The following is a 26,827-nucleotide window of genomic DNA, read 5'->3' as shown; positions in this document are numbered from 1 at the left end:
GCTCCTGCCTGCTTCCACTGAAAATATTTTCATACGATTAATATCTACTAAATAATATTTGTAAAAAATATTAATGATGAGTAATTATCACTTGGCATGTATTTACATAGGTAAATTAAATATTAGTCTTGGTCAAATCCAAATCTGGAATAGTTAATAGAAACAGCTTTACTACTGCAGTTATCAAACAATTGAAACAACCTCTCATAACCTTCTTTACTTAAATAAATTTGAAGCTTCCACAGACAGATAACTCCTAAGTTTTGAAATTATGTTTAAAAATAATAAATAGAGAAAAAAATAAAACAACTGAACTAGTTGAAATGTAATTATTACTTTGGGAGGCCGAGGCGGGTGGATCATGAGGTCAGGAGATCAAGACCATCCTGGCTAACACAGTGAAACCCTGTCTCTACTAAAAATACAAAAAATTAGCTGGGCGTGGTGGCAGGCACCTGTAGTCCCAGCTACTCGGGAGGCTGAGGCAGGAGAATGGCTTGAACCTGGGAGGCGGAGCTTGCAGTGAGCCGAGATCATACCACTGCACTCCAGCCTGGGACAGAGCAAGATACTATCTCAAAAAAAAAAAAAAAAAAAAAAAAAAAAAAAGAAAGAAATGTCATTATTAGCCACTTAGTTGACAACATGTCCAAGCTTCTCAATAAATAGCTTTCCACTTCTCTCTGGATACTATTACTTTGTTTTTTCTGTTGCTAATTGCTTTTAGTTTTTTAAGGTAACTGTTTTGCTTAATATTATTTTAAACCACCACACATATATTCTATAAATTGATTATTTGATGAAAGGTAAATGACTAAATTATTTCCCCGTCCCTATGATCACACATCTTCCATGGATTTTACTTTGAGTCTCCATCTACAATAAATCAGGTTAGTTCTTAAGAACAAAAGGACCCCCTCAAGAATTACTACCAGTGGCTGAGTCCATTAATATATTGAGTCAGTTGTTCTTTTTCTTCATCTAATATTGCTCAGAAGGATTCTGTCACATATGTAACTTGGAGCCTTATTTAGTCACAGCTGGCATATAGTTAGTTGATCAAGTTGATAGGTTCTAAATTTTACCTCAAACTCAATTCACTTATAAAATTGAGAGGGACTGATGACATGTAATTTAGTGGTTATAAATAATATCTTTAAATTTTTACAAAGAAAGCATATAAAATTTGCTACACCCTCAAAGCACGTTTTATAAACAAAATCAGTCTTCTGAGTTAATGACCATATGCATAAGAAATAACCCAGATTAAAGATCCCTCTAAGATTGATGAAAATAATAGGAAAAGGCTGATCTTAATTCTCCCATTCCCAGCACACAGCAAATTAGGTGAATACGTTTTACCGTGTCCACCGTTAGACCTATTTGCCCCCTTCTCATGGAGAAATGATCCCACTATTACATTTATGACAGGAGCTGAATTTCTGCTGAGAGAAAATTCCCTCAGAGAAAAAAATGTGGCACTGGGGTCAGAATTAACCTTGCAAAGATGAATCCTAAATAAGGAAGCAAGAGGTTGAATTTGACTTATATGAGAGAAAGTGAGACCAGTTTTGATTGTCCTAAAAAAGTATCTGTTCAGATTCTTGTCACAATTATTATTTTAGAGATTGAAGATCTGTCATGAAGAACATAAATGTGAAAACAAAAGTCATTTGAAATGGTTTTGATTTGGAGAAAATATTTTCTTCTGAGCAGTGGTATAGCAGTTGTTTGACAATGATAGGCAATTAACATAGAACTCCTGATTACTTTATGTAATTGTAAATCGATGAAATCTAGCATTTTTAAAACTTTCTAATCTTGACCTTCTCTATAATTCTCCTTTTTTGCATCACCCTCTCTCTTGCTCCATGTCCTAATTATTTCTGTAGATTCTTCCAGGCACAGGTGGCAAATAAGTTTGGAAGTAAAAGAAATTATAGAGATAAACCAGAGTTTCATTTTTTTTGGAGGGTTGGGTAAGGAAATTGCACAGGCTATGTGAAGTGGGTGCAGAGGTTAGATAGAAAAGCCATGCTTTAAAAAATTAAATTATTTTTAATTTTGGGGTGTGTACATAGTAGGTGTATATATTTGTAGGGTACATGAGATGTTTTGATGCAAGCATACAATGTGAAATAAGCACATCATGGAGAATGGGGTATCCATCCCTTCAAGCATTTATCTGTTGACTTACAATTCAATTACACTCTTCATTTAAAAATGTACAATTAAGTTATTGACTATAGTTACCCTGTTGTGCTATCAAATAGTAGGTCTTACTCATTATTTCTAACTATATTTTTATACCCATTGATAATCTTCACCTCCCCTCTCCCCAGCCCCCCACTACCATTCCCAGCCTCTAGTAACCATCCTTCTACTCTCTCTGTCTATGAATTCAATAATTGTTTTGATTTTTGTTTTGACTTTTGATTTTTTTCCTTTTTTTCTATATTTTGATTAAAACTCCTTCAATTTGTCTCTGCTGATGTGAGCCTATGTAATGGTAAAATGAACCCCTATGCAGCTCTTGCCAGCAGTCACTGTTTTAGAAGTTTTACAGGATGACTCACTTAATTCTCATACAGTACTGTGAGAAAGGTACTATTATAGTCTCCATTTTACCAAGGAAGAAACTGAAGCTCAGAGAGTTGTTATTTGTCTATTGAAACACAACTAGTAAGTATAAAGGCCATAATTCCAGCCCCAGAAACCACATTCCAAAAGTGTTTTTTTAAAATATTTTATTTTATTTTTCTTTGGTTTTTGTTTTTGTTTTTTTTTTAATTTTTTGAGACAGAGTCTCACTCTGTTACCTAGACTGGAGTGCAATGGCACAATTTTGGCTCGCTGCAACCTCTGCCTCCTGGGTTCAAGCGATTCTCCTGCCTCAGCCTCCTGAGTAACTGGGATTACAAGTGTGTGCCACCATGCTCGGCTAATTTTCTTATATTTTTAGTAGAGACAGGATTTCACCGTGTTCACCAGGATGGTCTCGATCTCCTGACCTTGTGATCTGCCTGTCTTGGCCTCTTAAAGTGCTGGGATTCCAGGCATGAGCCACCATCCCAGCCCTGATTTTAACCATCAACTGCATTACAACAGATATGTTACATATATATAGCCACACATTCATATTTGACATATAGTTATAAAGTTGCTTTATCTGAAGTTTTGTCTACTGTTATTTTCCCTACATAGATCTTCCTTTTCACATCTCTGAATATTCTAAATAACAAGGCAAATAACTCTCAATCTGAGGTCATCTTGTTAGTGGGGTGGCCACAGCACTGATTACATGATCCTGACACTTCTTTATTTCAGGAAACAGGGATGGTGATAATTCACTGTCTAAGCCAGCTTGGGTTGTCAATACAAAACTCTATATACCGGGTGGGTTAAACAACAGAAACTTATCTTCTCAGAGCTCTGGAGGCTGGAAGTCCCAGATCAAGGCTCAGCGTGGTCAGTTTCTGGTGAGGGTCTTCTTCCTGGCTTGTAGATGGCCTTCTTGCTGTGTCTTCCCATGATGGAGAATGACCTCTTTGGTGTCTTGTCTTCAAAGGACACTAATCCTATTGGATTGGGGCCCTACTTTATGATTTCATTTAACCTTATGATTTAATTACTTTCATAAAGGCGCTATATTCAAATATAATCATATTGTGGGTTAGAGATTCAATATACACATGTTTGGGGAAGCAATTCAGTCTATAGCATCCACATTTAAAAAGAAAGCTGTTATTTCATTCCTTCACTATTTTTTTTCCCAGTTTTCCCAATAAAGAAGCAGAAGGTAAACATTTTGCTCAGGATCACATAAAGAGCTGTTGGCAGTTAGAACTCAAAACTTTTCTTTCTGGTTCCTAGAATGTGCAGTCTTTCTACTGTAAATGGTTACTATATTTATTTTAAAAATTTGATTTCCATTCTAAAATCAGCTCAAACCTTTTAGAGTGTGTCACAGAAGCATTTTAGAAAATCCCTTTTTTTTTGAGTTTGCAATGGAGGTTAGCAGTAACTCTGAAACATGACTGCTTCTCAAAAGTGATTATTAGATCAAACTTTTAAGGTATTTTTTTTTGCATCATTATGTCCCATTTAATGCCCAAATATTGTTCTCCACTTTGCGATGTCTTTGAATGAAAATTGATGTTCCTAGCATCGGCAGAAATGTTTACTCTTTCATGTGTGTTTCTATGTCTGCCCATTGTAACAATAGAATAGGTGCTATGGCGATGATACCGTACCTTAAAGTGGGCAGGATTCTCATGAAGTGATTTTCACCATTGCTGAGATGAATTACAAAGAAAGTGCTCACTTTGAGCACTCTCAAGTGTATTTAATTCTCCATGACCTGGCAAACGGGTGATCCGAAACACTAGGCCTAGGGAAGAGCCCTATGTACATAGGGCAGTTTACAGATCCAGATGAAGAAAACCTGCTGTAAACTGCCTATCCAACAAGGAGGAAGAATTACTCTCCTGTGGATTGTGGTAATGACTGATAATGCTCTAACTTTTCATTTGGAAGTCACTCAGTGTGTGCTGTAGGAGCACTGGAATGGAATTAGATACCTTCAGTCCCAGCACAGTTCTGCCACTGGGACCTCTTGTATAATGTTGGGCAGGTGACTTAGCATCTCTCGACACCTTCACCTGTAAAATGATGAGTTCAGACTAGATTATCGTTTGGTTTCTTTCAAGATTTAAAATTCTGAAGTTTTAAGGTTGGTATTAGAATTAAAAATTCAGGCATAACATCTTTGCATAGTGAAGCATCTCACATTTATGGTTTTTCCACTATGTGTCAACTACTCTTCTATGTACTGGGCACATGCAATCCTATTTAATTCTTATAGCACCCTTACAGATGTAGAAAAAGAGAGAGGTTAAAATGTGCCCAAACACTCACAGTATGTAAGTGGTGTGAAAGTTGATTATACAAAATGGAGTCATTCATGTCATACCCAACTAAAATGGAGTCAGGAGGTTATAAGGAAAAGCACTCAGATCACATACATTTATTCCAGGAACTGTCTTGTGAGACTAAACCCAAAACTGCAAGGACCTGGTCATGATTCTAAGATTCCAAGTCTTACCTAACACCTGCTGACACTCAGCAGCTCCTGGAAGACACTACCAGCGCCAATTAACTTACTTTCAAAACAACTTGCATAACCTTCCTCTATTCCCCAATAAAACTCCTGCCTTTCGCTTTATTCTCTAGACTCCCCTGCAGCTACCTTGGTTTGTGTGTCCTGAATTGCAGTTCATATTCTCAAATATCTTCTTTACTCAGAGATTCAACTCTATATATGTTGGGGTCCGTGCCGGGGGTGGTGGAGAATGAAAGAACACACAAAAGACAAAGACACACAGAGAACATGGCGGCCGCGCTCAGAGCCTCCACCTCACTTTATTTATACCCCATAAACCCCACGTCAGCAGAAAGAATGCAATGCAAAACAAACTTTCTTTTCCCAGATGTAACCTTCTACTCAGTTCCTTGTTTCTATGCTCTTCCTTATCTGCCCGCCTTCTTGGCGCCTACGGGAGTTCATTAAAAGTTAAATTGGAGATACTGTCCTTGAGCCCTATCTATTCTCAGCATACTGTTTTCAAAGGCCCCTGCAATATATCTTTATTTTTAGGTTGACAGTGATTAGGCCCAGATACATACCCAGGCTACCTAACTGGAGAATCTCTGCTCTCGACAATGTATAATTTCTGGAAATGCAGACTCATGATCTATCATCAAGAAAGTTATACCTAAATGGCATCAACATAAGTTCACCTAGTTTAAAGGACTTTGTCTTTCCTCAATAGGGTATTCAGGCAAAGTACTTAACACTGCACCTGCCATTTTACACCTCAGCAGTTTTAATCTCATGAATAAACAGAATGTTAATTGTTTCCAATTTCAGGGAAATAGGGTTTTCGAGGCAGTCTAGTCAAACTTGGAATTTAGTTAATGTAATCCAGACTTTGCAGGGTTTGGATTACAGCAGCCAGGCTGCTGTGTGAAAAATGAAAACCTTTAGTGCCTTCTGATGGGAGCTGTTTAATTGAAAATTAAAACCTCTTCTTACCCTATTATTGTGCATAGTTTCAATGCAGTTATTATTTGGCTGCTTGCTACACCCACTTGAAAAGGCTATTCTCACCTGGGTTTTTCACAGGTCCAAAATTTTGCAATTTCATGAATTAGGACTGTGGTGAAATAGTAGTAGCAGAAAATGAATAATGTGCTTTTAATGGAGTGTTAAGGTGCTTATCATGTTCCCAGCAAGCAGTCAAGTAGCTGTCTATATCAACTTCTCAGCAGTTTTCATGTTTTAATAGGTAACTTTGAAGGAACAAAAACATACTCAGTACTCATAGGAATTGTCGCGATTCATGGGAGAATTTTAACCTTCTCACACCTCTAAAGTAGACATTTTTGTTTATACACTTCAAATAAAATTCCATAAACAGGTTCTTCTTGTAAGAGCCACTGTATTTTGGATGCCATTTCCTTGCTATAGACATTGGCCAAGTACAAGGTCTTCCTAGCTTTATTTTCTGCCCACTTCAATCAGTCCTAGACTCTGCCACCTCAATTTTCTTTCCAAAACACAGATGGGTCACTATTGCTTTGGGGATGAGGTCAGTTCTTTGACATCAAGACCTTGGCTGTCTGACTCTAACATCTCTTTCCTGGACTCATGGCTAATAGATCCCTCCACATATGCCACAGTCACAAATCACCATGGAAAAGTGCATTTTTTTCACAACTACATGCTGTAATGTGTACCATTTTCTCAGCCTTAGCTATACTTTCTTTCTTTCTCAACTAAGCAAAGTCTTCTTTAAGACTCCCTTCTCAATTTTACTTTTTTCAAGAATCCTTTCTTACCTTTCTGGTCTTTTATTCACCTGTATTTTCATCACACCCATCTTATTGTGTTTTCCATTTCTTATACTTTGCTATTTATATTCTTAGCTTCTTGACCAGATTTTAAATTCCCCAAGGACAGAGAACTGGCTGGATTCTTCACATTGTCATCTCCACCTCCCTAATTTAGAATTTATCCTATTTTAGTTTTCTGATAAGTGTTTGCTTAATAGAATCATGACACAAATATTTGGGAAGCAGCTACAGAGTAATCTGGAAAGATAAGTTTTACCGTTGAATGAAAAGTATAGATTGGACAGCTCAAAGTCATAGTGCACATAGCTGTGGATATTGTAGATTTACTGATCTTGGAGGAGACGAGAAGTTATACATGTATTTCCAACAGGGAAAAGTATATTTGATAATCACCTACTAAAATAAAAACTAAATAGAAAAACAAGTTCTCTGTAATTCAGCTAATAGTAGTTACATTTGTAGATGGCTGTGACCTCCTGCACTCTTTTTATGACCTCCAGTCTTGCTGTCCTTCCTTGTTAGCAGACAATTTATAGATTTGAATTTCACCAGCTGCTTGGAATTCTGAGTACAGAAAGGAGAAAATCAAAACTAATGGAAGCTGATAAGTTTGTTAAAATTGTGGCTATGAAGTGCAAAAAGAACTAGACTCACTTTTGATAACTTGTGGATAACTACGTATCCAGTACTGTGCTGGCACTAGAAGCATTAGAAGAAAATCATCCTGGCAAAGCATTAGAAGGAAGTATAGTTCCATGGGTCCATTTTCAAGAAGCTTGCAATATAGTTAGGAGAATATTAACACTTCCAGTCCAGTATGAAAAATACAAAGTGCCAAATCAGGTGGTACTGTCCACATGTGTATGCTATGGGATTTCAGATAAGAAATCATTGTGGGCTGAATTACAAAATACTTCTTAAAACCTAAGACTGGGCTTTAAATATATGAGTAGAACTCGACTCAATGCAAACTATTACCAGGGGGAAGAGTAGGTGATCCTTTATGTAGAGAAATTCTAGGATGGAAAAGTTAGGAAGCCAAGACACTGGGAAAATAGTGAGGACTACAGGATGGGCTCCAGGAACAGTTAGGATGTAATTGGCTCAGGCACAAACATGTCTCATGCCTACCTTTGCAGAGTAGTACATTATGGCAGAGACCTATGTTGGTGAAGAGGCTTTTGCTATTTCTCTCCACTCTAACGTAGTAGTTCTGGAGCTTTCCTACTTTTCAACATATCAAGTAGCTATTGTCTACGCCGGCCAGTGAAGACCTGCCTGCTCCCTTGTATCCCGAGTCCTGGAAATCCATCCACTCTTGGTTGCTTAACATTTCCTGCTTGGAGGGGTGTGACTGTGGGATAGGGAGAGAAAAGGATGACGGGATGGGAGTAGGAATGGGCCTCAGTAGCAGTCATCTTCAAAGAATTTTCTTGGCTTTTTTTTTTTTTTTTTTTTGCCACTTCTGTTACACGTTTCCTGAGGTGGCACCTTCACTTTTTATAGTACTCTGCATAGTTACAAAGAAACTATTTTTCATTCCCTGCCAAAGCCTTGTTTTGTTCTGTATGTTCAATTGAGAAAAGAGCCAACATCTCAAGTCACACACACCTAAACTCTCACCCTTATACCCCAAGACCAACCCTTTGAAGTGCTCTAATTTCTGTCCACCATCCATTTTCCCCATTTCTCCTGTTTTGAGACAGAGTCTTATTCTATCACCTGGACTGGAGTACAGTTGCATGATCTTGGCTCACTGCAACCTCCGCCTCCTGGGTTCAAGCAATTCTTCTGCCTCAGCCTCCCGAGTAGATGGGATTACAGGTGCCTGCCCCACTATGCCCGGCTAAATTTTGTATTTTTAGTAGAGGTAGGGTTTCACCATGTTGGCCAGGTTGGTCTCGAACTCCTGATCTCAGGTGATCTGCCAGCCTCGACCTCCCAAAGTGCGGGTATTATAAGAATGAGCCACTGCTCCCGGCCCCCCATTCCTTCTTTTAGTTATTAATTCACCAATAATGCTAAAATCATCATCATCAGAGTCATACAGTCTCAGCTACTTCAAATGAAACCCCAAGTTTATTCATCTTTCTGAGCTACAGTTTTCTCAGCTATAAAATGAGGTTAATAATGTCTGCCTCAGAGATGCATAATTAATATTATTGTCATATTTATTGCAACAGTTTATTCTGATCCATTTAGTTCCACACTCATCCGGAATAATCTCTCTAAAATACATGTGTAATTAGTCAGTGTTCTGCTTAAAATATCTTCAGTGGATCCCTAACCTCTATAAGATAAATTCTAGACCCTTTTGCAGAGCATTTAGGGAGTTTTATTATTGTACCTCTGCCTTTTTTTCTCTAAGCTCATCCACCTCACTGTTCTCTAACTAATAAATCAAGACAGATCTTGATCTGTCCAGCTTCTTTTGTTCCCTAATTTTTGCCTTTTCAGTTTTTGTCCACTCTCCCTTGTGAGACATCAAGAATGTGAGAATGAGAAGTAGTAGAATTCATAGGAGTAACCAATGTGTTTCTTAAAATATATATGTATGTGTCTGTGCATTTACATATTTATAATATATATTTTATGATACATATTTATTATATACAATATATATTTATATTTATATATACATGTATATTTTCCTCCGCTGGTTGGCCTGGCAAAGTATACTGCTTTTACTTTGGTAAAATTCATAGGAGTAGCCAATGTGCTTCTTAAAATATATATGTATATTATATATAGATAGAGATATAGATATACACACACATATTTTCCCCACTAGTTGGCCTGGCAAAGTATACTGCTTTTACTTTGGTACTTGCAAAAAGAATTATCACATCAAATGCCACCTCCTCTGTGAAGCCTTTTGCTAGGTGTAAGTAGATAATCATTCTGTTTTTCCACTGGGTCACCTATTTGTTCGTTTTGTTGTTGTTGGGTTTTGGGTTTTTTTTTTTTTTTTTTTTTGAATTTTTGGAAATTACCATATGGTTATAATTATTCACTTAACATTTTCCATCTCACTGACTTACAAACTTCTGCAATAGTCATTTTATATTCCTAATGCTTAGCACTGTGGATCTACTTAATGCATTTGTTGAGTGGATGGATGAAACATGGTTGGAGACATGAATGATGAAACACTGTGCAACAGTGTCATTATCTACACAGACTAGCAGGGCACCAGCAGGATGCTCATGTTCTAGTGTTTTCAGACTGCAGCTGCAACTTCCAGACCTGTAGTCACTTGGAGAAGAGAACTCTCTCATCCTCTTCTGCCTCTTCTTCCCGGGATGCTTGGCAAATTTGCTCAGGCACAAATGTATCTCACACCTGCCTTTGGGATAAGCTTGTGAACCATGCAGATGGGGGGCGCTTTTATGGATCATTCCATGGTCTTTGAGAACAGATGCTCTTTTATAAGCCAAAAAAGATTGTCTCATTCTTCATGTTGTAACCTGGCAAATGAACTAGCTCTTGGAAATATCCAGTCATCCAAGACAGTGCCCATATTTTGAGGAACAGAATGCTTTTTAGATTTTAATAAAGACTAAGCTGCATATAAAAGTGGTTTCTTAGACCCCTAACTGATTGTTATTTCAGATATACTAGAGGCAAGTGTGCATAAAAGGAGATTCCAATGAGAGGAAGGACTTCAGGGACCACTATCTACCACCATACTACTAATATTATTAAGCCATCTTTATATTTTATTCTATTAAGAATTCAATTGTTATTCAGATGTTTCCTTCCTAATGTGCATGAATAATAATTATAATACCTAATAAACATATTGGGCTTTAGCTGTGTAGAAGGTTGTGACATGGGTGATCAGGAGCAGCTGACAAGTCTTCATCAGCAGCCAGGTAAGGGAGAGAGACTAAGTGTAGTTATTATCATGGAGGTCAGAACTTATCATCTTTTCTGACCTGAAATCTTTAAGAAGGAGGTTAACTACTTTCCTGTTATCTAAAGATATTGATCTGTCTAGCTCCTTTGGTTCCCTAATACTTGCCTTTTCAGTTTTTTCCACTCTCCCTTATGAGACATCAAGAATGTAAGAATGAGAAGTAGTAGAATTCATAAGAGAAACTAGTGTTCTTCTAAAAAAAAAGAAATACATATATATGGGTTGGCCTGGCAAAGTATACTGCTTTTACTTGTTGGCCTGGCAAAGTGTACTGCCTTTACTTTGGTGCTTGCAAAAAATAATGCAATATTTGTAAACATTTTTCTTACTTTAGAAGATTACACAGACAATTTTTTTCACCTATTATTTGCCAAACTCTGCAAGAGACAACATGTATACCTCAGACAGTCAAGACCCATTATCAGGCTAAGATGTAAACCAAGAACAGAAATTACGATAAGAAATAAATTTGTTTAAATTTGTTTAGGATGCCTACAGTTTCTGTTTTGTATCCTGATATTTTTTGTAATAACTCTATGCTCACTCAATTTCATTTTATTTGTGTGTGAAATTACCTTAGTTTTGAATTTGATTTCTAAGGATTTTAAAAAAATGAATTTACTTCTTAGGAAGAGTCTAACCTGTTCATATTTTATGGTCTAAATACAGAAATTGGAATTGCAAAAATATACTTATGATTAAGAGAAATATGGGTAATGGCATATTTGGTTTTCTTGCACTTTGTCTGGCTCAGAGTAGTTTACCAAATGCATTCATATCCTGCAGATTATTGCCCTTAGACTTTCCACAGGTGAAAAATAAAACCAAAGGTTTCGAAGAAGGGAAAGCAGCAAGGATTTGTTGAGCATCAGGGCTCAATATGTGGCAGCCATAGCAGTAACAATCTATTTTCTTTCAGTCAGTGAACTTTCTTTCATGTTGATTTGAAAACAATGTGTTGAACCTTAGGAAAAGGTGAAGAGAGCTCATTACTTCTTTTCTATTAAAATATTTGAAATATCTTACGTATTGGTTATGATTTTGCTTTCTGGTTTTTGATGCCTGATGCCTTTGTTTAAAATCAGCATTGTTATCAACTGCCTGGTAAACTGATCTTTTAGAAACACATTTCAGTCTCTGACAAATTACCTACTTTAAATATATCTCAATATGATCTGTGTGTTGGATGAACAGTAAAACTGTATTCAAGTAATATTACTGGATATTCTTTATCTGCTGGTACACAAGACAGAAAATCAATGCAATTTCTATCATTATCATTAGAATTTTCAGATAACAAATTTTAAGATCAAGAAGATATCTCCGTGCTCTGCATCCTTGGAAGGATGTACATTGAACATTTGTTAGATGACCAATCTGTCCATTTGATTTAGATTATGGGCCATATGTTTCTCTCTAGGGATTGATTGTATGAATGTCATCCTGGATGATCCTCTCTTATGCCCATTTAGGGAAGATGGAGTAAACAAATGATTAGAACTATCACATCCACTTTTCTCCATGTCTTCTGCAGATTAATTTTCCACTCTCTCTTCTCTGAACTTACAAACAATCACACAGAAAAACTAGACTCTAGGACTGAAATCCCAATTGAATTAATCTTTGTTCAGTGCTGAAAATTTTTTATTATGGAAAAGATTCTCAATCTGCCCATGTATGCTGCAAATAAGGATTTAATATAAACATTAATGTTATTTCATTTTAGAGATATACCACAATAAAAATACACAAATAATTTAGGTGACATGTAAGGATGAGAACATAAATAATAAATTGCATACTAGTAATAACTTAAGATTTGTGCTTAGTATTAAAATAATACTACAAAGCATCCTAACTAGTTTTACTTATTCATAGGACATTGAGAACACAATTTGCACATCTCTTCAGTTAGCGCAAAGGAATATAACAATGAACAGACTTCCTAAAGGAAGTCATATTACTTCTGCCAATTTTTTCTTCAATTTAGAGAACAGGCAGCAGAGAGATCAAGAAGACTTTTGTCTGAAGAATCATATGGCATGTGCCAAAAAGGGATAAAAAGATTCCTTATAAGGCCAATCTTTTAGATAAAATGTAAAAGGCAACCCCTTAAACGATTTTATAGTTTATAACATTTTAAAAATTCAAAGAAAGGAGAGGTACATGAAATTTCTGGTTAGGATCTGCCTAAGCAGTATTTTTTTAAAAAATTTAAACATATAAAAGCTATTTTGAATAACTCAAAACAGCCACAAACTGCCTCTATTTTAACTCAGCCAATGCCTATTTAATATTTATTTAATTTTTGTTTCTGAAGCTACCATTTCCTGGTTCCAAAATCTATGGTAAAAGTAGAAAATCATTTGCTTTCATTATCAAAACTTTCTGGCAGAACTTTTTTTTCTTTTTGTTTTTGTTTTTTTAAATGAAATTAGCTGGTTGTTAAGTGAAAATAAATTCATTACTCTTTAATATCTCATTCTTCCCTCATCCTCAATTTGTGTTATTGAGAAAACATGGATACACAGTAATCCAATACAGAATTCTTCTTTATATCCTGTAGAATGATATTCATATAGTGCACTTTGTTTTGTTGTTATTGTTTGTTTTTTTGCTTTGTTTTGTTTTGTTTTATACTGAGCCAGAGTCTTGCTTTGTCACCCAGGCTGGAGTTCAGTGGCGCAATCTCGGCTCACTGCAACCACTGCCTCCCGGGTTCAAGCACTTTTGCCTCTGCCTCCGGAGTAGCTGGCACTACAGGCATGCGCCACCACGCTTGGCTAATTTTTGTACTTTTAGTAGAGACGAGGTTTTGCCATGTCACCCAGGCTGGTCTTGATTTCCCGACCTCAAGTGATCCACCCTCCTCGGCCTCCCAAAGTTCTGGGATTACAGGCATGAGCTACCGCACCTGGCCTTCATATAGTACACTTTGATCACTATTAGTATAAAATTGTATTATTCATATAAAAAGGAAAAAATAAACTACTCATTTCCAAAATGCTTTAAGCCATATTGAACTTTATTTGAGGGAAGAAAACTGAAATGTATTATGTGATTTCCCCCAAATGTATATTTGAATTTCCATAAATCCATTAAATATTTAGAATTTAATTTGTAAAACTGTTAAAAATTTAGTATGATATGCAAAAATGTAATTCAGGATTTTAAAATAAATATAACTATGAAATATATAATGTTATATGACTGAAAATAAAATATTATTTTTATTTGCAGTTCTTTTCAAAATTATTTTAATAATACTTTAATAATTAAAAAGCATTTTTAATTAAGCCTAGTAGTAAGTTTATAGTAATAAATGAATTAAGTTACTCTTAAATCTTTAATGTCAGAATATATTAAGAACCATCTGCAGCTGGTTAATATTAACCATAAATAGGCCTGTATAGGATCTGATTACAATGAACCAACTCTCCCTGTCATGGCAGGATCCATATCTAATATATCTCTTTATATTACTCCTTCCCTGAGGATCTAGGACTATGCCTTGCATATAGTAGGCATTTAATAAATTTTAGAAAGAATTATTACCAGTTTTATGCTTCGTTAATAAAATGAAGACCTCTGAGATAGAGAAGTAGTTTATATCTTTGCATTAGCTGACTTTCACTCTAGCTGTTTTCTAAATTCTGATTAGTCCTCTCTTTCTCTAAATCAGTGCTAATGAAATTAACCAAGGTAACTAAACATATCCAATATTTGTTCTACAGCAACAAGCTCTTAAAAATGCTGTGATATGCCAAGAAGTAACACCCATACATCCATATCCTTTCCTTTTTTAGCCTCTAGTGTCTCTTCATTTGACAACTTTGTGATGCTCTCCTTAAAGCAATGGGATAATCTTTTATTATTATTATTATTATTATTATTAATTGGCTGCATCAAGAGAGACTTCCTGAAAATTAAAAGACATATTTCAGGGAATGGAAACTTAGCATCACTCAAAATTAAAATTACAATTAAAATTTGATGTCTCTGTCTTTAGATTAAGAGATCTCAGGCTCATCAGTATCCCAGAAATGGGTTTTGTGGTTTTTAGTCTGAAGTGGTGCAAGAAATCTGAATTATTATAAATCTAAACTTGCTCATTCTTCTACCTATTGAAATTCACAATGTAATCAATAGCCTTGCTAAATCTAAGGGGTGCTGTACCCATAGAGCTATATGTGTATGTAATATATGGACATGCTTATTGGCTTCTCTTTGCATCCTGCCACAAATAACAGGGAGAGTTGGAAACTTCATTAAAAAGATATTTGCCAGGCTGCTGGAGGAAAAGGAAAATCCTCCGTAGGCTACCTAGCTAATTTCCAGCCAATACAGGATTATTCCCAACAGGAAACATGTATTGCTTTACTGGCCTAAGTGATAAGGTTGTTAGCATCTCTTTTGGCTGACTGCTTTGCAATCTAGCTGCTTTCAGTTGCTAGAAAAGTCATCTTAATATTTATGTAGAGCTTCCACCTCACATCAGCCAACTTTGATCTCACGGTGTCTCGTGGGCAAAACTTATCCACTGCTCATGGAAACCCCATATGCATCAGAGTTATATAAACAAGGTATTTGTAAAAGGGTTAGACTTGTCCACATTTTTGTCAGCCCACTAAAATTTTCACAATTTCAGCTCATTTTGATTATTCCTCTCACCACCACCTTCCCCCTACACACACACATAGGAGCCTCCATCCTATCTCCTACTTCCTTACATACTCACAGTCATTGACCCAACAGATATTAAACACACCATTTTATGCCGAAGATATAATGTGACTGAATTAATTTATCTTATTGCTTGCTAGAAATTTGACATCCTAACTTCAGCTCTGACTTAATACCAAAGAATTTTTAAAATTGTGAATGTAGAGTCAGTTAACAGGATTCTAAGTTGTTTCTTGAAAGCTGTTTTGCAAATGAAATGATAAAATCTTGGGAAAGCTTTAGTAAGGGTAGTGTTTGTTATGCAAAATACAGTCACAAAATCAGGACTTGAAAGTTACAGAGATGAAGAAAACTGAAATCTATAAATGTGAGAAAACAACCTATGTTATTGTAGCTGAGTGTCCTGGTTGGCTTTCTCTGTCATTCACTGATTGGAACTCGTTTCAGAAATAACCGTTTTACGCAAATAAAATAGAAAATTACCTATACTCTGGTTTTTGTTTGCATACGGATTCACCTCTCAAATGTTTTACATAAGTAGTCTACCTAGATACTCTAGAACTCAAAATCTAATCAAATAATTTCAGTTTTATGAATGTATCAGTAGAGAAAAAGATTATCTGTGGTGAAACACCATTAATTAAATTTTGGATGATAGTGTAATTATTTCTGGTGAATTCCTGGCTCATTTCTCTTAAATACTACTTTCACATCTGTTATACACCTAATGGAAGGCAGAATTTCCAATCACGCTATACTGAAGGAGCTTTCTTCCCTTCACGGTGTATTTGTAGGAAATAGTCAGACCATATGGTTTGTGACATAACCCCCACTCTTACTTCCAGTGTGGAATTTCATTTCCAGGTACCGTATTTGACACATATCAAAAAGAATACCCAAAGCCCAGTTATAAGATGAAATATGCTGGCCCCTTGTAGGATAATAATAATTTGCCATAAAGTCTTGTCAGATGTGTGACAGTATCTGCAAGACCTAGGAGCCAGGACCTGAGTTGTTTCTGTTCTAAAAAGTTCAGAAGAATAGTATTTAGATTGACACTGCTGCTGCACCTTTACTAAAAGACTCCAATAAGAATATTGGGAGAAATAAAAAGAATGGAGGATGACTTATCAGTGAAACATTGAATTTAGCTTAAGAGCGTTTACTTTTCTGACTTGTTTTTCTCACACATGGAAAATAACATTTTCTTACAGGTGTAAGGGTATGAGAATTGGCAGGCTTTCCTGGGGGAGGTCAAAGTAATCTGTTCTGTTGTTGTGTATGTTAAAATGTTTATTCTTTTTGTCTGTTCATTTTGTTTCATTTGTGCCTTCATGGTATGTACTAATATTGTGACATGCTCTCCCAATGAACAGGTCGTCATGGAGATGGAGGTTATTGGCCAGTTGATACTAATTTGATTGATAGAAGCACCCTAAATGGTAAGTATATAAATTAGGTAATATTGAATTAGTTATATTAATTAAGTGGTTAATTCAAGAGTGTCTGAGGCAAATTTTCTATCAACTACAGGTGCCAGGAAGCTTGCTAAAAAAAAAAAAAAAACCTCTAGCACATTCTATCAGGAGATGATGCCAATAAGAGTTGACAAGTGTATAAAAAAGGAGTCAGAAAAGCCCAGCATAGAGCATTTTATAAATGATACAAAACTATTAAATACCAAGATTTTTAAATGTTACAATATATTTAAAATGTTTGCAGGAATCTGATTTTATTTGAGAGAGGTGATATCCAAGTTTGGTTGAATTGAAACCCACTCAGTTTCATATATTAAAGTTACTTGGATTTTTGCCTGCAGAGAACGTTAATTCTTCAAAATCCTGTAGCATCTTAGGGCTAAATTTTCTTTGTGTTGTCTAGATTAGACATTTATTTCTGCTCATCCTAGTGGAGCATGCCCAAGTATCCGCTGGCTTTAAGGATGACCGTATGAAGGTAATACCTAGAACTCCACAGAAGGACAAGGTTGATGTGGGGGCTGCATTCCAGGATCTTATCGTTAGTTTTGCTGAAACAAACTTTAAAAGGATGGATTAATACTAGCCACATTTTCAGGGGACTAATGTATTTATTAGGCCATTTTACAAGTTTTTAAAAAATTATTGCTGTTATTTGGTTTGGTTTACTAAAAAGACCTTCAGATACTCAAAATGTCAAAATGAACACTTGTATACCCATCAGCAAGGTTAAGATATGAAATATACAGCATGGAATTTAAATCTCTTTTATGTCTGTGTTTTCTCACATGCTTCTTAACACTGTTCCTCACTCTGATATAAGTGCTCTAATTTGATGTTTACTACATATGTATAGGTATCCCTAAACATTATACTGTTTTACAGTTTTACAAATTTATAGAAATGATATTGTATCCTGCTACAACTTGCTTTCATTTTTAACTGAGTTTTGAAGATGTACCCATGTGTTTACAAATAGCTCTCACTCATTTATCTTGGCTGCTATACAGTAATCTATTTTATGAAATAACAAAATTATTTAACCATTTTAGCAGGTTTTCATAAGAAACTTGATTACTGAACTGATAAATTTCCATTTGTTTGATCGCCTGTTAAAAAATCCAGAAGGGAAGTCAAAATTTCAATCTAAAAATAGTTTGCTGCATTTGAAATTAGAATAGTGGTATGAATTAAGTGATTGTTTCTTATCATAGGCTGTTATAATCTAATGTGGCAGTTTTCACAAGAGTGTGTATATATATATATATGGAGTACACCAAATGCTTGCATCAAAGACTTAGCATTATCTCTCCTCTGGCCAATGGTAGATTTAGAAAGGTATTTTCACCTCTTGACTTCTTTTTGAATTGCCCGGCAATACCTTCCTCTGCTATTAATGCCTTTTACCTAAACAGAAACACATAGAATGTCTTATGTTTAAACTTTGAGTCAATTTCTGCTGCTATTAAAAATTACCTTAGATTTGGGGTAACTTATGAACAACATAAATTGTTGTTTTGGAGGCCAGGAAGTCCAAGATCAAGGTGCCAGCAGACTGGGAGTCTGCTGCGGGCTCATTCTCTGCTTCACGGTTGATGCCTTCCAGCTGTGTTCTCCCATGGTGGTTGGAAAGGGTGAACAAGCTCCCTCAGGCTTTTTGTAAAATAAGGGCACTAATCCCGTTTATGAGGCCACCACTCTCGTGACCAAATTATCTCCCAAAGGCTCCACCTCTTATTGCCTCCCTAACAGGGATTAGGTTTCAACATAAGAATTTTGGAAGGGCACAAGCATTCAGAACATAACAAGCTTCCCAGGATGCTCTTTCTAGGCTACTCACAACTTCCTATTGTCTCTTAGACTCCTCATTTTCCTTCATTTAAATAACATGACTGTCCCTGGTAGGTATTTGACTTTCAGCCACTTGTTTTAACTAAAGCCTTGCTCTGTCAGTCCCTAACATACCCAACAGGTAATTTACAAAGCACACAGGGTTGGGCGTGGTGGCTTACGCCTGTAATCCCAGCCCTTTGGGAGGCCGAGGTGGGCAGATCATGAGGTCAGGAAATCAAGACCATCCTGGCTAACACAGTGAAACCCCATCTCTACTAAAACTACAAAAAATTAGCTGGGAGTGGTGGCACACACCTGTAGTCCCAGCTACTCGGGAGACTGCGGCAGCAGGAGAATCGCTTGAACCCAGGAGGTGGAGGTTGTAGTGAGCCAAGATTACACCACTACACTCCAGCCTGGGCAACAGAGCAAGGCTCTATCTCAAGGAAAAAAGGTGGCGGGGGGGAAGGCTCACAGAAGGAAGGTGAGAGGAGCGACTTGTTGAGGCAGAAAACAGACCCCAAACCATGCTCCATAAAATGGGTATAGGTAATGATAATTCCCTCCTCCCAACTTTGCAATTTCATTTGCTCAATCTCATGCTCCAAATTTTGTCTTAAATTTCAACAATATGCCAAAAACATTATATGTATTCAAACAGTCAGTCAAGAAATGCTACTAAGCCCTCAGCGAGTGCAGGGCACTTGCAATGAGCCATGGGAACAAACTGAAGGACAGAGCACTGCAGGACCAATACACGAGCAGGGTTAATTGCCCGGGTAGGCAAAGCAGAAATATACACCCCAGGAGATGAGAGAGGATGAGAAAATCCCCAGGGGTATAAAGGAAGGTAAAAAAAGGAAGTTGCTGAAATTGTTTGGGAGAAACATAATTGTCGTATTTTATACCCTGAGATACAGAGCTTCTAACTTTGGAGTTCATGCAGGAGATTAGCATTGTCCCCTTTAGAATCATCCCACAAAGCCAATTTTAAGATGCTATTTCTACAAGGATTTTCACATTAAAATTCATTCACAGTCAAAGGAATACTGGTACGGGACAGTACTTTTTGAAGAGACATACTACCAGAAAATTAAAGAGGGAATTGGTATAAGGAATGAGAAAGAGAAATCATCCTGTAGGTTTCAACCACTACTGGGCAGTGGTTATGAGGCTTAAATCTGGGGCAAATGTAAGCCACAGACACAAAACTATGTACTCTCCTAAACTGCATGTCCAAAAGGACTCCCGTATTGGGAAGAATTGCCAGATATTGCAATTAAAAATATAAGGAGGCCCAGTAACATTTGAATTATTTCTGCGAGTAATAGATAAAGAAAAATTATATGAGGGATTGCCATCACAATGTGCATATACATCTCAAGGTATACATGAATAAGCAACTGAAAATAATTCTAACCTAATTGGGCCTCCTGTATTTTTAATTGTGAAGTCTGGACGTCACAATTCAGAAGTTTGTTATTGATCAAATTCAGAAGTTTGTTATTGACTATTTGAAGTTGCTATTCAAATTAAAATGAATTTTTGGTCGAAAAGAAATCCGAGCCCACATTTGACGTGAACATATAAGTCAGCAATCACTTTCCTTTTCAAAGGTGTTAGATGCTAGATGAAGAGAAAGAGAAATCCACATCATTGTGTTCCTTTTTGTTTTACCATTTAAGATTCCTAGTGAGAAAAATAACCAAAATTAAATTTGATCTGGTAAACATTATCTCACAGGAGTAAGTCATGAAGATAAAATAGACCAATGCCATTCAGTGGCTTTGAAGCAGTTTAGATGGATTATTGACATTACTCCTTCCCAATTTTCTGCATCACTTAATGATGTTTTAGGGATTTCATGCTAAATGAATGAGATGAAAAACGTATCTGAAATATTTATAGATTCCCTACTGGAATAACAAATTATTGCAGGCTGCCTGGCTGATTAAGGGGAATTGATAACTTCAGAGAGCCAGGGATGGTAGAGGCCAAACTTTATCTGCTTCCTATTCTATTTTGCTAGCAAACAAATGATGATAGATATATAATATGACTTTAGCTTTGGCTGTTACAAGCAAATCAGCAAAGACATCTGGAAACCCCAGATTTCTAGTTAATTTTTTGCTAATGTCTTAAGCTTTAAGAAGGGGGTATGTTTTCCAAGTAGATGTGCAAGTGAGGCCCCTGAGTGATAAAACTCCAATTGCACCCCACCCTTATAAAGTGGGCTACATCAAAACATTTAAAGTCTGGGTTTTTAAACTTTGTATACAATAAAATTTCACACATCTCCCCTTAGAGTGACAGAATTATGGAGGTTTCCTAGCTCCCTCTACACTTGCTAGATTCATTCTCCAAAGCATTGTAATAGAATAATGGCTTACTGTCAGGATACTCAAGCCAGTTACAAATAAATTTAGACCTCGCTAATCATTTACTTTCTTTTACAGCATGCCACTCTTTTAAAAATGCACTCTTGGAATTCAAATAAAGAAAAACAAAGCTATAGTTCATATTTACTCCTGTAGTTGGAAGCCCTTAATTAAATTGTAGAACTGGAAGAGGCTTCCTAAAATATTTTCTGATGGCAGGTAGAATCAAAGCTAATATGTGGTGATGTGGTAGTATTTTTCTTTTATGATGCATTCAATTTTAGATTATGGTCCACATTCTTAATGCAGAAAAATCTTCAATATCTGAAAATGTGTTTTGTAGTTTGTATTTGTATAAATGATAGGAACTATGAAAATTACTTCAACATAATCCTGCCTTTCTGATTACAGAAGACAAAATGGCAATTTCCTTTTTTCGATAGCTCTACCTATAATTTGTAAAATCAGTGTAACAAGTTTGATTAGAAGATCTATAAACCTCATAATAGTTTTTTATTGACCTCAACCTTTAAAGACAAAGTTAAACTTTGTCTTTAAAACTTTGACAAATTTTAAAACTTTGACACAGCAATGTTAATTAAAAAAATCAACATTATTAATTCTTAAATACTCAGAATCATATTAAGTGCTCTATAAAACTTGTCAGAAAAAAAGGAAGCGGTTTGCTCTCTATTTTTGGAAACCTGTTTTTTTCTCAGAATTCAATAACATTTTAACCAATGTAAATAAAGTATACATGAAACTCTTCCCACATTTCTATAAAATGATCATTATAAGGTTGGTAACTATTAGAAGACACCCAACGCTATACTCAGCAGAAATCTTAATGCAAAAGAAAAGATACAGAAATAAAATTTTACAGCCTTTTTCCAGATGAAAAGAAAAGATAACTAGAGCAATCTGAGGTCCTAGGTTCTAGTTCAGTGATTACAAGAGACTGCTCACCTATCATCCACCCATTATCTTTATCCCAAAGGATTTTTAAAAGTCCTAGTCTAACCCCAGATTCTAGACCTGACTTTGTAGAGCTTAGAGCTGTGTGACAAAGCAAGTCATTTAAACTCTGGATCTCAATTTTCATCTGGACATAGAAAGTGTTAAGCTAGAGCAGTACTTCTGAAGCTCACTAGCATTAACATGTAAGATTGAATTTTTCTTTGTTGTGGGCACATGTCCTGTTCAGGATGTTTAGCAGCATCTCTGGCCTTTTCACACTAGATGCCAGTAATATTTCCTCTCCCCCATGTTGTAACAATCCAAAATGTCTGTAGACATTGCCAAATTTCCCCTTGGCAGAGAGGGAATCTTCCCAGTTGGAAACCACTGAGCTAGATTAGCATACCCTATAGGTTGCTCCAGGATACATGGGTCCTCTTGAGAAGCTCTGAGAAAATCAATCAATCAATAAATAAAGTGTCTCATTGTCAAATAAGCATCAGGGAAGTGGTGTGGCACTTCCCTGCCCTTTTGCCAGGCCTTTGTCTTCTGTTTGAAAAGTAGAGGTTTTAGCCTTGACAGTGCTTCTCTGCTTAGTCTTAACCTCTTGATTTTGGTGATCTCATCCTTTCCCATAGATTGAAATTCTATCCATGTGCCAGCTCCCAAATGTATATCACTAATGCAGAGAGTGATCAATATTCTGGCTGTTTCTTTAACGATTATCATGAGATCTTCACCCTGACATATTCAAGATTGAACTTTTACTCCTCTCTCGTTGAGACTTCCCTTTCACCCTTTCCCTCATCTCAGACATGAAGACTACTACTTAGGTCTGAACCTGATTCTCTCATTCTTTCCTCCGCCATACCCAACTGGTGTTGTGCTCATTTACTTTCAAACTATATTGTGTAACTGGCCACTTTGCCTGATTGTAATTACCACTGTCTCAGTTCAAACTATCATCATCTTTCATTTGGAGAACTTCAGTAACCTCTTAGCTGATCTCCATGCTTCCACCACTGACCCCTCTCCACACAGCAGCCAGAGTGGTCTTCTTAAAACAAATCACGTCTGTTTCTGGCTTGCTGAAACCCGTTAGAGGGTCTGTGATTGCATTTAGGATAACTAAATGTAATCTACAAGACTCAGTATAACTGGGTCCTGTTTCTCTGTCCAGTCTCCTCTTATGTCATTATCCCTTTTGCTGACTGTGTTCCAGGCACATAGCCTGCTCTCAGTTCTGTTTAAAGGAATAGGAGCTGGTGCTTAGCAATAACTCATGCTTCAGCCTGTTGCTTTCAAAATGAGTCCTTTCATGAGCCCCCACCACGAGCCATATATTCTCATTGTTATAACTCTCTACATTAACCTGTCTACTTTTCTTTTTAGCACTAGTTATAATTTTATATAAGCATCCCTCCTTTTATTGTGCTTCACATGATTGTGCTTCACAGATACTGCAGTTTTTCCAAATTGAAGGTTTGTGCTAACCCTGTATCGTGCAAGATGATTGGCAACATTTTTCCAACAGCATGTGCTCACTTCATGTCTCTATGTGACACTTTGGTAATTTTTCTAATATTTCAAAGTTTTAAATTATTATATCTACCATGGTGATCTGTGATCAGTGATCTTTGACGTTACTATTGTAATTGCTTTGGGGCACCACAAACTGCACCCATAGAAGACGGTGATCTTCACTGATACATTGTTGTGTGTTCAAACTGCCCCACCAACCAGCCACTACCCTGTCTCTCTCCCCCTTTTGGGGCTTCTCTATTCTCTGAGCACAACACTGTTAAAATTAGGCCAGTTAATAACCCTACAAGGCTTCTAAGTGTCCAGGTGGAAGGAAGAGTCACATGTCTCTCACTTTAAAATTTAAAAGCTGGAAATGATTAGGCTTAGTGATGAAGACATGTCAAAAGTCAAGATAGGCTGAGAGCTAGACCTCTTATGCCAAACCAAGTTGTAAATACCAAGGAAAAGTTTTTGAAGGAAATTCAAATTGCTATTCCAGTGAACACATGAATGATAAGAAAGCAAAACAGCCTTATTGCTGACATGGAGAAAGTTTTTGTGGTCTGGATAGAAGATAAAACCAGCGACAAAATTCCCTTCAGCCAAAGCTTTATCCAGAGCAAGGCCCTAAGTCTCTTCAATTCTGTGAAGATTTATGGAGGTGAGAAGCTGCAGAAGAAGAGTCGGAAGCTGGCAGAAGTTGATTCATGAGGTTTAAGAACAGAAGCTATCTCTATAACATAAAAGTGCGAAGTGCAACAGCAAGTATTGATATAGAAGCTGTAGCAAGTTATCTAGAAGATCTAGCTAAGATAATTGATGAAGGTGGCTGCACTAAACAAGAGATTTTCAATGCAGACAAAATAACCATATATTGGAAGCAGATGCCATTTAGGACTTTCATAGAGAGAGGTCAATAGCTGGCTTCAAAGTTTCGAAGGACAGGCTGACTGTCTCGTCAGGGGATAGTGGAGCTGGATTTTAAGTTGAAACCAATGCTTATTTACTGTTCTGAAAATCCTAGGACCCTTAAGAATTATGCTAAATGTACTCTGCCTGTGCTCTATAAATGGTACAACAAAGTCTAGATAACTACACATCTATTTACAGCATGGTTTACTAAACATTTTAAGCCCACTGTTAAGACCTATTGCTTAGAAAAAAAGATTCCTTTCAAAATATTACAGCACGTTGACAATTCTCCACCCAGGAGGTCTGATGGAAATGTGTAAGAGATTAATGCTGTTTTCATGCCTGCTAACACAACATCTATTCTTCAGCCTATGGATCAATGAGTCATGCTGATTTTCAAGTCTTATTATTTAAGAAAGATATTTCATAGATATGTCTTCCAGTTGCCATAAAGTGTGATTTCCTCTTATGGATCTGGGCAAAGTAAATTAAAAATGTTTTGGAAAGGATTAACCACTATAGATGCCATTAAGAACATTTGTGATTCATGGGAAAGCGTCAAAATATTAACACTAACAGAAGTTTGGAAGAAGTAGATTCCAAACCTAACAGATGGTTTTGAGAGGCTCATGACTTCAGTGGAGGAAGTAACTGTGATCGAAATAGCAAGAGAACCAGAGTGATAAGAGGAGCCTTGAAGAAGTGACTGAACTGCTGCAATGTCAAGATAAAATTTTAACAGATGAGGAGTTGTTTCCTATGGAGGAGCAAATAAAGTGATTCATTGAGATGAAATCTACTCCTAGTGAAGATGTTGTGAATATTTTTGAAGTGACAATGGAAGATTTGTAATATTATGTAAACTTAGTTGATAAAGCAATGGCAGGGTTTGAGAAAATTGACTCCAATTATAAAATAATTTCTACTATGGGTAAAATGCTATCAAATACATCCCATGCTATGGAGAAATATGTCATGAAAGGAAGGGTCAATTGATGCAGCAAACTTTACTGTTTTCTTATTTTAAGAGATTGCCACAGGCTGGGCATGGTGGCTTATGCCTGTAATCCCAGCACTTTGGGAAGCCAAGTTGGATAGACATTTGAGATCAGGAGTTCAAGACCAGCCTGTCCAACATGGTGAAACACCATCTATACTGAAAATATAACACAAAGGCACCCGAGGCAAGAGAATCTCTTGAATCCAGGATGCGGAGATTGCAAGAAGCTGAGATTACACCACTGCACTCCAGCCTGGGTGACAGAGCGAAAGTCTGTCTCAAAAAAAAAAAAAAAAAAAAAAAAAAGAAAAGAAAAAAGATTGCCACAGCCACCCCACCTTCAGCAATTCCCAGCCTCATCACTCAGCAGCCATCAACATAAAGGCAGGAGCCTCCATCAGCAAAAGTTCTGTGACTCACGGAAGGTTCAGTAGCATTTTTTAGAAATGAAGTATTTTTAAATTAAGTTGTGCCATTTTTTAGATGTAATGCTGTTGCACAGTTAATAGACTATAGTATAGTGTAAACACAACTTTTATATGCACTGGAAAACAAAAAAATTAGTGCAATTTGTTTAAGCATGATATTTGCTTTATTGCAGTGTGTGGAACTAAACCCACAGGATTTCTGCGGTATGCCTATATTTATTTCCCTCATGATTTGTTGAATATCTACCTTTTCTAGTAAACTGCAAGTTCCATGAGGTCCATAATCATGCTTCTTTTGGTTACAACATTGTATCTCCAACATCTAACTGAATCTTCAATACATATTTATGGAATAATTGAATCTGTTTTCTACCATCTCTGCCCCACCCCTCCTGGCAATTAACAGTTCACATCAGCATGTTAAAAATCCAAATATTTTTTTAAAAATAGATATGTTCTAAAAGTTAGTTGTTCAAGGAACTGTACCCCCATAACGCTGATAAATATCTTATTTTAGGGAACAATGAACTAAATTATCTGTGAATTGTCTTCCAGCTGATCGATTACAGCATCTTATTTTAGGGGGAAATACTTTGAAATGATCAAGGCCATATGAACTTTGGTTCAAATTCAAATGCCTATAAAATTATTACGATACATGTAGAGCTCAAAATGTTCTAATAATTATAAAGCCATTATCAGGGTAAACTGCAATTGCAGGAGTGAAGTTTAACCCCCAACTATATACTTTCATTGAACCTCTTTCCTTCCTCAGGAGTGAACTTGTCATTCTTATGTTC

At 36.4% G+C, this 26,827-nt stretch overlaps 1 protein-coding gene across 2 annotated transcripts in view; it reads left to right on the top strand.

Moving 5' to 3' along the window:
• The window catches only part of DCC (DCC netrin 1 receptor), a 1,210,743-nt gene that overhangs the window by 1,091,325 nt on the left and 92,591 nt on the right, over window positions 1-26,827 (top strand). For both annotated transcript variants that reach the window (XM_028837901.2, XM_028837898.2), the window contains exon 22: window positions 16,894-16,959. In XM_028837901.2, coding sequence (XP_028693734.2) covers window positions 16,894-16,959 — 66 coding nt within the window. The remainder of the gene's footprint in view (window positions 1-16,893; window positions 16,960-26,827) is intronic.

The sequence above is a fragment of the Macaca mulatta genome, chromosome 18 (assembly GCF_049350105.2).
Source record: "Macaca mulatta isolate MMU2019108-1 chromosome 18, T2T-MMU8v2.0, whole genome shotgun sequence".
Classification (NCBI taxonomy): Eukaryota; Metazoa; Chordata; class Mammalia; order Primates; family Cercopithecidae; genus Macaca; species Macaca mulatta.
Note: the sequence above shows the minus strand (reverse complement) of the source record. Positions and strands in the feature narration are given on the sequence as shown.